Source organism: Pseudonaja textilis, chromosome 4 (genome assembly GCF_049901715.1).
Source record: "Pseudonaja textilis isolate UNSWEBS1 chromosome 4, rPseTex1.2, whole genome shotgun sequence".
Lineage (NCBI taxonomy): Eukaryota > Metazoa > Chordata > Lepidosauria > Squamata > Elapidae > Pseudonaja > Pseudonaja textilis.
The window spans coordinates 14781609-14795613 of record NC_141993.1 but is presented as its reverse complement, the minus strand read 5'-3'; the positions used below and the strand labels follow the sequence as shown (position 1 = coordinate 14795613).

Sequence of the window (14005 nt, the reverse complement as noted above, 5' to 3'; positions counted from 1 at the left end):
CACTCTCCAATCCACCTCCATTCTGAACTCCTGCCAAGTCTGGTCACTCCTGTCCAAACTCCAGTGACTCGGCCTTGAGCTCTGGTGAAAGAATGTCATTGTGGCTATCCTCCCTTCTCACTTTACTTTCATTCCCACCGTTACCCATCCTCCCTTATGGGAGCCCCAAATCCGATTCAAGATGGATGGGCCTGACATGGAGATTCTCAGTCATCCAGGTCATAGTTCTCTCAAAGATGCTTTGAGAGAACTATTGGAACAAATGGACTGTTTTTCCTTGAGGAGGAAAATGTTTCACCATCACAACTGTTAAAGCTTCTTAGATAAGAAGTGACATGTTTTATTCCTCCTGGTAAAACAATCCAGTTGCCTTTTGAAGTAGTTTCAAAACATTTGCTCTATCAATTAAATATTATCTGCACTATGTAGAAATAATTTAAAAGGAATAACTTATAATTTAATTATCTAAATAATGCATATAGTCCTTGGTCCACAATTCTAGACAATTAACAATAATTAAAGTTACAACAATGAAACCCCCAAATGCAACAACAGCAGCAGCATTATTATTAACACAGCTAAGATCTTCATTAAAAAAAATTACATCCTACAAACATAAGCCAAACTTACCTAACACCCCTTCCTATTTCCTGAGGGAGTAACCAAATTTTTAAAAATAAATTTTTATAGCCAATAATAGACTATAATGCTATGAAAAATCATGCATTTAATTGCTACTTTCATTAAATATTAAAGTTGGAAAAGTATTACCTGAAGAGAAAAAGATTTTAAAATGCTGTTTTTTACTTTATTTGGAATCTCCTACAATCTTGTAAAAGAACACATGCACATGATACATAGCTCAGATTTAAAAAGTTATCAGGTTGTCTCTTCTCCAAGTATGGTCTGGCCTTGCAAACAGTTCTTCTCCCCTTCCATCTACCTTCTTAGCTGTCTGAAATTGTTGCAAAGACTATAGTTGCCTCATGAGACAACAACCTAGAAACTGCTCCTTAATGGAATAAGAATTGCAGGAATTGCAATTTACAGCCACTTGAATAACAAAATAACAGAATTGAATGGACGTAGGAGGTCCAGAGTTCCCCAATCTTTCCGCCAGGGGTGGGCTGCTGGGGGTTCACAGGGGTTCGGGAGAGCCCCTAGCTAAGCTTCTGTGCAGTTTGGAGAACCCCCCAATCCCACTCCTGGCTGGCCCCGCCCCACCACCCCGCTGCTCCACCTCTCCCAGAAGTTCCCATGCAGCCCGTTTTGGAGGCAGGTAAGTAAGCATAACTTTCAACAATAAGTTTCTTTTATTGTCCTGTTTTTTTTCAATTAAAATCTTTGAAAGGAAATTAGCAATGAAAGGCTTTTTTAAAAAGGCATAGTAAAATTGCTTTTAATATGTTCCTTTAATATTGCATTTTAAAAAATAGTCCTAGATATTTTTTAAAAATCTTATTTTTATATACATTTTTTCTAAATAAAGGCAAACATGCTTTCATTTATATCTATCAGCAACAGGGAGAACATTTGTGAACTTATTTGCAAGTATTAGGTAAGTAGCTATTGAGAGATATTCAAAACTTTTAAAAGTTGTAAAATCTTGGGACAAAAATAATATAAAAAGGCACTATGAATTATATATATAATTTTAAAATATATATTTTTAAAAAAGAAGAAGCAAAAAATCTACTTGTCCATATAAAGTCAGGATGGAAACTTCCAAAAGTCAAGTAATAAATCAATGAGTGAACTGAAAAACTTACTGCAGGCCCTAGCTTTAAAGGTAAACACCTTTCTGTCTCAACTGGGGCACCCCATGTCTAATTCCTAAACAGTTAAATAAGCAATGTCACTAAGGAGAAAAAGGTATTCTTCTGCAACATATCTAACATTTACATTGCTCATTAAACAGATTTTGTTTAAATAATGAACAAACTGCATTAAATTCCAATGAGAATTGTAGAATTATAAGTCAACTGATAAAGCTCAGAGGAGATGGAAGAAATGGGAGGGAGAAGAGAGTATATTGACTAACATAAAGGGCGCAGCTTGAGAAAGGATATTCCTGCCACACCTGATCAAACATAATCCACAATGGGGAGAGTGAAAAAAGAATTAGAGAAGCGAGACAAGGCTGTTGGAAATTTGCATCCAGAACAGATTAAAAAAAATTCAATAGGGACTGAGGAAATACAGAATATATATTACTATAAATGCAAAAGCTGACTCAAATGTCAAGATTACTGCCTGAATAAATCTGAATATGAAAGTCATTGGTTCCATAACTTAATGAAGAAATGCTCAAGAAGAATCTAGGCAAGAGCTGAAAAATGCCCTAAAACATGAAAGTAGAAGTGTTCAATACTACTACTGAAACTCATCTATACAACTCAGCAAAACAAAATTAATGTCTTCAGAGTAATCTTAAAGTGATGTTCAATCACAGTTAAATAATAATATTAAATGTCACAGAAGAATTTTGTACCTCAATAATGAGGTACAAAAAGGTAATTATTGATTCCACAGTAAGGATTTTGGAATCTGTTCCTTTAAGCATGCTGATGTTGCACTGCCTCTCCTATTATCCCAATGAAATGTTCAAGTAACTATTATAGTGTTCTGTACATTAAACATGAAGATTTTCTGTATTATCTTTGCATAAAGCAAAATGTTACCTAAACTTGTATGAAAGATGTTACAGTTTTTTCATTTTTCAGTCATTTGGTAGTTTATGTGCACACAAAATCAGAACCCTTCATTCTTTTTACTTTGTAATCTAATCTATGCATACATCTAAAATGCTTCATTAAATAATATCGTAATATCCCATAAAGCTACGAGATTGAACTGAAAAAAAGGTTGGCAAAACCAGCTTACCCTTCATTGCAGGCATGACTCCGTAGTCTGGAATTCCATTCACAACCTCCGCCTCTAACCTGAAATCAGAGGCAGCCCAGGGAAGGCAGGAGGCTGACCTCAAATGTCTGAGTGAAGCTGCTCTTTATGCTTCATTGTCTTGTGACTGTTAGGTAAGCGAATACCAGGTAATCCTGGTTCCCCTCCAAGCAAGAATAGAACAGGGAATGCCTTCCATTGCCTGACCACTGCTCTTGGCTGTGCTGCTTAAAAAAATGGAGCAGCTCAAGATGCTGTTCTTTTGCTGGAGAATGGAAAAGCTGCATTGTGAATGGAAGAAATGTGCAGGGAAACTGATGAAGTTTGTGGGACTAAAAAAAGAGTTCAATCAGACCTTCCAATTCACAATATTTCTTCTTTTTTTTGCATTGGAAGATCTAATTTAACTTTTTTTTTAGTCCCACAAACTTTTTGGTTTCCCTTCACATTTCTTCCATTTGCAGCTTTTCCATTTCTCCAGCAAAAGAAGAGCATCTTGAGCTGCTGGGAGAAATGCAACAGAGCTGGAAAGCAAGTTTGTCTAGGAGCTAGCTTCTGCAGATTTTCAGAAAGCCAAGGTTTATCTTATGGGAAAGCTTTTTAATCTGTCTCAAAGTGGGGACAAAGCTACTCTGGCTAATATAATTTGTCATGGGCTCTAAAGCAGTTTCCCAGAGAAAAGACCCTGATTAAATGCTTGCTGTGAGGATTTTGATTCAATGCATTTAATTGATTAATTGTTCCATTGAGCCATCAAGGGTTTCGGGCGTAACAATAGCCTTTTCAAGACCCCTGCTTCTCAGGAAGGATGGTTCAGTTTTTTATGGATTTTTTTTTCCTCCTGGGCCTCAGGAAAGCCTCCTGGGTGAAGCAGTAAGAAAGTGAGGGGGATCCTGGCACAGCTGATTGTTGGGAGGAAAAAAAAATACTGGTTCAGCTGAACCGGTAACTGTTTTTTAACTACCAGTTTGGCCAAACAGTAGCATTTTTTACTACCAATCCGCCCGAACCAGGCCGGACCAGTAGTATCCCACCATTGATTCTATGACCTTTTTTCCAACCAGATGGGGACGGTTCTCACACACTCTGGTCTACTCACAGAAAATAGCGTACGAAGTAAAAAACAAATCAGTTAGGCACTTGCATATGTGGACAGATTTCTAATGGAACTTTGAATGCCACATATGGCAACAGAGAAAAAGAATGTATGTTAGTGAATTCAAGCCTAATACATAACTAATAATTAGATAAAAAGTAGAACCAGTACTGAACATATATAAAGAAGGAAATTGTACAGTACTGTTTTCTTAAATATGCAAATACTAAAAATAAGTGAATGAAGACCTAAGTATGAAGATTCTTCAGATCTTCCTGTATTTAGCATAAAATTTTAAAGGCAATTTATAAATCCATTTACACAGTACAAGCAGCTTACAATATAACTCTTAATTATACTTCAACAGAACCTATAAATTCAAATGAACCTCTGAATAAGACAATATCAGACCAAGGAGTTCAAAATCCAACTCTCAATCTCTTAAGATTAAAGTCTAAATGCCACACAATGTGAAGCTATAATTTATTCTAAACATACAATGTGACACATGCAGGACAAAGTGCTCAGATCTTCAGCTTTGTGGGGAAGAAGTTAGAGAAGATGGCAGCTGAATTTATTTTACACTAGAAAATCTGTGACCTCTTGAGTCATCATTTCAGAGTTATTTCTTATCAGATTCTTCAATACCTTCAAATAATGGCAGAGCTTCTAATGTAGTTGAAAAAGTTTTAAAATTTCAGGAAGATACTCAGAAATGTATCTGCCTTGAAGATAGTATCCGTGTTCAAATGTATAGCAGAGTCAAAGGCTCAATCAGGAGTTGATCATAGGAAATGTTTCATGACCTTTTGTATTATGTTATAAAATGTTTTATGCTAATTTTTATGAAATTGAAATTATTTGTTTTGAAATTAAAATTATTAAATTTCAATTTCAAAGGAATCATGGGTCCCAGATTTTGGGTGCATTCTGTAAGTTAAGCCATTTGAGGCAGTTCGATTCCAAAAGTTTGAACCTGCTCTATGATGCAATGTTTCACCCAATTAAAGATTATAAATACAAGAGTTTTAGTATGATATACTTTTAAATTAAATGTATATTAAATTTGTATATTGCAAAGCAAAGCATAGCCTCAAGCATAACTTTTATTTTCAAGAATGCCTTTGGATGTCACAAAGATAACTTAAAATATTCTTATAAAACAAAACATCAGATTATCACACTGCTTAATATAGAAGAATGCCTATCTGGTCCAATAGAAATCGAAAATGAAACAACAAAGAGCATCCACCTAAACAACATTGTGATGCCTTCAATAAGGGTCTATAATGAGAAACAAATGCTTTTATGTTCTAATATAATATAGAAATGAATCAAGATGCTGAAAAAATACAAATAAATGCAGGCAATTTAAAAATGAGCAGTTAGAAATTATAAAAAGTTTTCACCACAGCCAATTTTAGGTGTAAATAATGCCAAAGAAAAAGCGTTTGTGAAATAATTTTTAGCTGTAAAAAGATTGCTATCTAATGAATAACTGGCTAAAGTTGTTTAGAATATGTTATGTGTTAAGAAAAAAAATACATCAAAGAGTATCTAACACAACTGAAGAATACTATCAGAAACATGAATACTGATCAGAAGAAGACATTACAAAAGAAACAGATTATATCAAACAAGACCACTTGAAATTTCTATATGCTTAGAACGCCTCTTAGAAGGGAATCATGTTGTAAATTCTATAGAAAAATAAATAAGCCTAGTATAACACTGCAATATTATTGCATACAAATATTATTAGAAGATAAAGTAAATTCAGAAATTATAGCTAAAATATGTTAAAAATGATAGACTCAGACATTATTTAAAATTCAAAGAAGCTGAAAACAGTGAAGATACTCAAAATGAGGAAATTTGAGTAAAAATTAACACACATTTCTTGTTGGGAGAAAACAACAAATAATCAAAAATGTAAAACTAGAAGATTGGAAGAAAAGTTTTTTTAATCTAATTATAAATTAAAAATAGCCATCTTACATATTGATAATAAAACATGAAAATCTAATAAAAGGTGAATAACCTTTTTTTCCTCAAAATCTGCTTTTTCACAAAATGAGATGAGATATTCTTAAATTAGGGTCATTTTCCCTGATTATCTACATGCACATATTTCTTACTTCATAGTATTATTTTTAATTTTAAGACTTACCAGTTACATTGTTCAAAACTTCTTTCAAAACACTGAAGCTGTGCAATAAGGGATCACGCTCTTCATCCTAAACATATGAATATATTGTTATATATTTAAAGCTGGATCCTCAGAAGAGAGAATGAAGATTTTAATCTCTTCAATGGCACTCTATACAAAGGTATGATTATAAAACCATTTTTTCTGAATATTAGCAATATTAGCAGTTCTTATTTCTGAAGGTTTTTTTGTAGGAGAGGACAGTAAATGATATAACTTAAAACTTCAGATGCTTCTATCCCACAGCACAATACACTAGAATAGAGCATGGGAAACAGACAAGGCACCTAGAGATCCTAATCCAGGGAAACAAAAGTGATATGTTAGCCATCACTAGACTTGTTGGGATGACAGCATGGATGGCAACAACGAATTTAAAAGAAACACTCATAAGAAAGGATATTACAGCATTCCTAAAGAAAACATGTGTATGCACAGAAATTTAGGAATTGGAGCATGAAAATCTTGTCAAAAGCATTTAGCTAAGAATTGCAAGAGAAACAAAAATAATATATTCAGGTGAGGGTTTCTTTTCCACAGACTATATGAACAAGCAAAAATATAGATGACGTCTTCCAGCATTACACTATCCTGATTTCAATTACCCTGATATCTGCTGAGCGCTTAATTCGGTCAAGAATCAAGGTCCGACAAAATCTGATGGCTCAAGTGATAGAGTTTTCTATTGGTTCAAATGCAGCATCAGATCATGCTCTAGTGACTGCAATGTTGAAATCTGAGAACGCAATTAATTCTAACATTTGAATTAATAAAATAAATTTCCTTTGTGGAATATTAGAACACTTTTTTAACGAAAGAAATCCATGTTAATCTATTACCTGTTCTGAACTCTTTTAAGACATACATTTGTGAATGCATGATAACTTTTGCTTCAGAAATCTAGAGATATTATTCTAGAGACATTAATACAACAGGAAAAGATGATTAAAATGTATCATTGAAACTTATAAAACATTTGCATCAGCTATATTAATGAGAGCATATCAGTTAAATGCGAGGAAATCAGGAAATTCAAGCAGTTCAAATGAGTATAAAGATTTATTGCAAGCTTAAGTTCTCTACAAGAATCTGATCAATTAATGGTCAAGGGAAATGAGTTTGGCCTCTCCCTCAGGCTCAGTCTGGTCATCCACTACAATATCATTCTGGAAGTAGTTAACGAATTAAGAAAAGATCCCACCTTTTTCAATGTGCCTCTTGCTCCCTTCTTCACGTTTTGACAATTTTAACTTAATTTTATTGTTAATATTTCTTGTTTTAATACTTTAATGTTTTATCTTATGGGTTTTTACAATTATAAACCACTTAGAGCCCCTCTGGGTAAGATGAGTGGCACATAAGTTTAATACATAAAAAAGAATAAGAATAAACTATGGTAATTGCACCAATGGAATAGTTCTTGAAATGAACTAAGAAAAAATACAGGGAATCTCATGGTAAAGCTGGAAACTTACTATCCTACCAGCTGAAGTAAAAACAGTTGAATGCTATTTCAAAAATCCAGCCTAAAGTCTGTCAGTTATAGACAGCACTATTAAACATATATTTCAGCAGTCCCCAACCTTTGCGGCTTGAAGGCCCAGGTGGGAGAGGGAAAGAGGGGAACTGGGTTCCGGCCTACCACTCACATGGCCCAGTTACAAATAAGCCAGGCTACCAGCGGCTAGGGACTCCTGATATAGATAATACCTAATTATATACATCTGATTCCTTTGTAATTTTTAAACCAATTGTAAAATTTTGAGGAGCATCAGAAATGGAATATTTCTCAAGCAAGGGCTGACTGGGCTTCAGTTTGGTGGATGAAGGGCCCGTTTTTAATAACTCTGTCAAAGGGAGGGCAACCTCGGAAAAAGAAAGAATGAATTGTCTATAGAAATTGGCAAAACCCCAAAAGCTTTGAAGTTGCTTTCGTGTTTTAGGGGGTTGCCAGTACAGCGCAGCTTTCACTTTACCAGGGTCCATCTCAATTCCCTGGCTGGATATTCGGTAGCCTAAGTAATCCAGCAACTCCTTGTGGAATTCGCATTTTGAGTTTTACAAATAACTTGGTGGCCAAAAGTTTTTTCAGGACTTGTCTGACCAATTTGACATGTTCCTCAATGGTTTCGCTGAATATAAGATGTCAATCAGGTAGACAAAGACCCCCTGGAACAGGTGCGGATATAACACTTCATTGATTAGTTGCATAAATACTGCAGAGGCCCCATGAAGTCCAAAAGGCATGACTCGCAATTGGAAACTTTTTTTTAAGGCTGTTTTCCATTCATATCCCTCTTTTATGCGGACTTGGTAGTAAGCTTCTCTCAGATCTAGCTTGGTGAAGACCTTGCCTTTTGACAGATGGTTTAATAAGTCCTTCATAGGAGGGAAGGATACATGTTTTTGACACAAATGGCGCTCGTGCCCCTAAAATCAACACATAATTTCAACCCCGCCATCTTTCTTTTCTTTGAACAGCACTGGAGTGGCCAACTTAGATTTGGCAGGTTCAATAAAACCTCTGTCCAAATTGCTATTGATATATTTCCTCAATTCAGTCATTTCAGCTGGTGTCATGGAATACATCTTTGGTTTTGGTAGTTTTGCCCCGTGTTCTAGTTCTATAGCACAATCAGTGGCTCGCCAGCAGTGGCAGGAAACAAGCATCGCCCAGTCTACGGGAGTCTGTAGGTCGGGTTCTAAAGTCCTCAGGCCCGCCATCTTCACCATCTTTTGATATCTTCGACATCTTCACTCCAGTCATCATTGGTGAAGCAACTTGTGCTGACAGCAAGTGTGTTCATGCCTGGTAAGGGAACAGTGTAGATCCAAGCCTTGGTCGACTCAGGGGCCACAGCCAATTTCATGGAAGCTCACTTTGTTGAGCAGTGGTTCATTCCCCAGCAACAGGTGCCCCCACCAGTAATGGTGGAGATGATTGATGGTCAGCCCCTTCGTTCAGGACCTGTGGTTGCTGTAACCAAACCCCTTTGCATGTGTATTAGACTGCAGTACCTCATTTTCCGGTGGTGCTGGGCTTGGAGTTTAAAGGTCCACGATCTGCAGATCGTCTGGTCGTCTGGAGCAGTGCAGTTTCTTGATAGGAAGTGTGCCAACCATTCTTTGCGCTCCTGTGCAGGGGTGTGGCAACGTTCGTGGACTTGGATCTACCTGCGGAGTTGGTGGACTTCGCTGATGTGTTTGGGGAGAAGGAGGCGGATCAGCTGCCTCCGCATCAGTCGTATGAGTCTCCAATTTACTTGTTGCCCAATGCAAAATTGCTTATGGGTCAAATATTCTCCCTACCAGAACCGGAGTTGGTCGCATTGCAGGATTTTATTGACAAGAACCTCCGGAAAGGGTTTATCCGGGCTTCTACTTCTCTCTTGGCTATGCCGGTTCTTTTTGTTAAAAAGAAATCAGGGGAACTACGTCTGTGCTGTGATTACCGCAAGTTGAATGCAATCACAGTGAGGAATCAGTACCCGCTTCCCCTCATCCCTGAACTGATTGAGCGGCTTCATCAAGCTAAGCTCTTCACGAAGTTGAACTTGCGGGGGGCCTACAACCTGGTTCGCATTCGTGCAGGAGACAAGTGGAAGATGGCTTTCCGGACAAGGTACGGTCATTTTGAGTATATGGAGATGCCTTTTGGATTAACCAATGCTCCAGCTGTGTTCATGTGTTTCATGCACATCTTCCGTGATTTATTGGATCAGTTTGTGGCTATTTATCTAGATGACATTTTAATTTACTCAGACTCCCTGCAGGAACAGTGGCAACATGTGCGGCTGGTTTTGCAATGCTTGAGTGATAACCACCTGTTTGCTAAGCATGAGAAGTGTCAGTTTGCACAAACCATGATAGACTTCTTCGGTCATCGTTTTTCACCTGCTAGAAAAAGTCGAGTTGTTACAGGCATGGGAACCTCCACAGCAGGTTAAGGATGTGCAGCGATTGTTGGGGTTCATGAACTATTACTGCACATTCCCCGCTTTGCTGCCTTGACTGCTTCCCTTTCTAATCTGCTCAAGAAAGGGGAGAAGTTCCATTGGGCTGCTGAGGAGCAGGCAGCTTTCAAAGCACTGAAGGTCGCCTTTGCTTCCAAGCCTATCCACAAACACCCTTATCCATTCCAGCCGTTTGTGGTGGAAACAGATGCTTCCAATGTGGCTGTTGGTGTGGTGCTCCTCCAGACCTATGCTCCTGCAGGCACCTTGTTCCCTTGCACTTATTATTCCCGGAAGTTGTTGGCTCCGGAGCGCAACTATACGATTTGGGACAAGGACCTATTGGCTGTTAAGGTCGCTTTTGAGACATGGTGGCACCACCTGGAGGGGGCTTGTCACCAGATCGAGGTTCGGACAGATCATTGCAATTTGGAACACCTACGTACAGCTCGGACATTGAACCAGTGTCAGGTGAGATGGTCGTTGTTCTTTGCCCAATTTGATTTCTGGGTGACAAGTGGGTGGAATCAACGTGCTAATGCACTACCCTGGAAGCCTGAATATACCCGAAGGGAGGACAAAATCTTGCCCCGGACGGTGATTCCATTGGAACGGTTGACGGCTACTGAGAAACATGTGGACCTTCGAGTGAGGATTCAGGAGGCGCAGCGACAGGACCCATTTGTGGCAGCTCAGCATTGTGAATTGGATGAGAATGGGAGCAAGAGACTCCTTAAGCATATACTGGGGTCCTGTTGCGGTTCTATGATAGCATTTACGTGCCTGCAGGTCCTCTTTGTGGCCTTATCCTACATCAGTGTCATGATAGTCTGGCGGCAGGACACTTTGGGGTGTTTAAAACACTGCACCTCATCTCAAGGACATTTTGGTGGCCGAGACTTAAGCATGATGTGTCGGGATATGTGGCATCCTGTGGGATCTGTCGACAGGCCAGGTATGCTCCTGGTGCGCCCCCTGGTCTCTTGCAGCCATTACCCATGCCAGAAAGACCTTGGGGGGCAGTTTCATTTGACTTTATCACTAAATTGCCACCACTGAAGAGTGCTACAACCATTTTGGTGGTGGTGGATATGTTGACTAAAATGGCCCACTTTATTCCGTGTGCGGGTCTTCCTACGGCCAGGATAACGGCCCAGTTGTTTATCTCCCATGTATTCTGGTTGCATGGGTTACCAGACCAAATAGTATCAGATCGGGGGGGTACAATATATGGCATGCTTCTGGCAGATCCTACTCACGAAACTGCAGGTTCAGGCATGTCTGTCATCCACATATCACCCCAAAACTGATGGGGGGACAGAGAGAGTGAATGCTATTTTGGAGCAGTACCTCCGCTGTTTCAGCAATACTCAACAACACAATTGGGTGGAAGTGCTGCCAGTGGCAGAATTCATTTACAACAATGCTCAACATGCATCCACCCGTGTGTCCCCATTCTTTGCCAACTATGGTTTTCATCCACAACTTTTCCCTTTAGCCCTGCCTGACTCCCCAGTTCCGGAAGTGGATACGTTCTTGCAAGAGTTAAAAGCTGTGTACCACATGGCCTGAGACCAACTAGAGAGAGCCAAGGAGGACTACAAATGCTTTGCAAACCAACACCATCACAATGTTCTGCCATTAGCGATAGGCAATCAAGTTTGGCTCTCTACTCAATACTTACCAATGACGCAGCCATCAAAAAAGCTCAATCACCATTACTTGGGACCTTTTCTGGTAGAGGCGGTGATCAGTCCTGTGGTTTTTTGTCTCTCCCTGCCATGGACCATGCGTATCTGTTGGGTATATGAATACACCAACTGGTTTGGGTGAATGAATATATAAAACCTAGTTTTAAGTGTTTGCAGCTTTAAGCTCCAAAACTGCAATGTCATTGCATAATTATGGGTGCGGTTGTAAGTTGCAATAAGAGGCAGTGAGAGACACGTAACACTTCCTGGTTTCTGATCCTGGTTTCTGATCCTGGTCTGATTCCTGGTGGTTCCTGGTGTTACTGGTCTCTAGTCTGTCTGCTACTGTTTCCTCCTGTATGAGATGTCTACTGTGCAAGATACTTCTCTCAACTTAACACAAGGACTGTTTGCTTGGTGAGCTATGGATTCAGCATTGTCTATGAGAGAAAGGTATCTTAAGAAGAAGATTTACAAGCAGATAAAGACATTGTATTTACTGTTTAAAAGACTAGGTAACTGGATTGATAAACTGGATACTGACATATGGACTGAATGACTCTTCTTAATCTCTGTGTGAATTAAATACCTATTTAAAACCACAAACAGTGTTTTTGTCTCAAGTGTGTGTATACTCTTGGGCCCAGCCTCACTCTCATTTGGCTGCCTGGCTTGACTGCTGCTGTGCACTCAGCTCGGGGGTTTATCCCCAAACACTAACAGTATCCATCCTGTTTTTCATCACTTCCTGTTAGTCCCTGTATCAGCCGACAGCCCGCATAGATCAGCTCCACCACTGCCGGGCCTGGTAGCCCCTCAGGGAGAGGGGGAGTACGAAGTGGATAGCATCCGAAATTCATGCCAGTTGCGGGGCCCATTTCAGTATTTGGCATGGAAAGGTTATGGACCAGAGGACTTCACCTGGGTCGATGCCACTGATGTTCATGCTCCTGGTTTGGCCCATGACTTCCATGCTCTGTTTCCTCAACATCCTTGTCCGCCTGGTCCTGGGGGAGGGGGCCCTGTGTGGGGGATAGTGTCATGCCCCTGGTGGAGACTGAGGGAGAGGAAAAGCCAACAGGGGTGGAAGTGTGGCTCCAGAGGTTGTGGAGGAGGCTGGGGAAGGGTAGAGGCCAGCTGAGCAGTCAGAGGAGGATCCAGGCCCATACCCTATCCATCCTAGGGCACGCAGGGAGGAAATCAGGGAAAAACCTGGTCTACTCAGGAGGAGAGGGTCATGATCCTCTTCATGAGTTGCAGGTGTGAGACCTGCATAAGAGTTTGGACCTGCGTGTTAGCAAACACTGAAGACAAAGAGTGGTTTTTCCTGTACAAGGTTTATCTTGGTTGGTGTTCTTCCAACGGACTGTACCTGATTATCTTCTTGAAGTTTCTAATTAATTATCCTGGTCTGTTGTGGAGCTTTCTTCATTGCAGTTTGTTTTTGTTTTTTGCTTTGTTATCTGCTCTTTAATTTTGAACTGTATTTCTTTTGTTTGGAATGTTATTTTGAAAATAATTTAATCTCCAACTGTGAACAGTTGAACAGTGAAGCCAAGTTGAAGGCATTATAGGACCTTTATTTACGTTTTGGTTTTTGTTATGTTTGTGGTACACTCCGGGTCATCACACCCCATGTCAGGCACCACTAACTTCACTTTAATGGTAAAAAGTGTGATGGGTGCACTCACCATAGGATCGTCGTCAGTGGGTTGTCCAAGGAGGCTGTGTTGATCTGGAAGTTTGTTGCTCCCTTCTGCGGGGAGTGGACCTTCTATGGTGTGTCTAGCAAAGCGGCTAGTGTCAGGCGGCTTTCCTTGACTTTTCCACCTCCTGGCGGTTGTATCAGAACCTCAGTTGTGGAGCTTGTGGAACAGGTGCAGCTGCTCTATGGCCACCCTAGCCACAACAATAACACTTTATCATTCTGGTGGTTTGGGTAGAAGCAGTTTCAGCAGGTCTGGTCAGCTGTTGCCTGGCCACAGCTCTTCTAGGAGGGCCTTCAGATAGCGGTCTTTTTTGTTGGTTGATGTCACAGTCTAAATTGAGGATGGCTGCATACCACGTTTTCAGGGTCTCTGGTACTCCCCTAATGTCGCAGGCCTTCTTTACTTTTGGGTCAATGGCGTTTTTTAAAAAGTGCAAGATTAATTTT

At 39.7% G+C, this 14005-nt stretch overlaps 1 protein-coding gene across 4 annotated transcripts in view; it reads right to left on the bottom strand.

Annotated features, from left to right (window-relative positions):
* Window positions 1–14005, bottom strand: part of GBF1 (golgi brefeldin A resistant guanine nucleotide exchange factor 1) — a 324935-nt gene that overhangs the window by 286443 nt on the left and 24487 nt on the right. For all 4 annotated transcript variants that reach the window (XM_026710970.2, XM_026710972.2, XM_026710971.2 and 1 more), the window contains exon 3: window positions 6168–6234. In XM_026710970.2, coding sequence (XP_026566755.1) covers window positions 6168–6234 — 67 coding nt within the window. The remainder of the gene's footprint in view (window positions 1–6167; window positions 6235–14005) is intronic.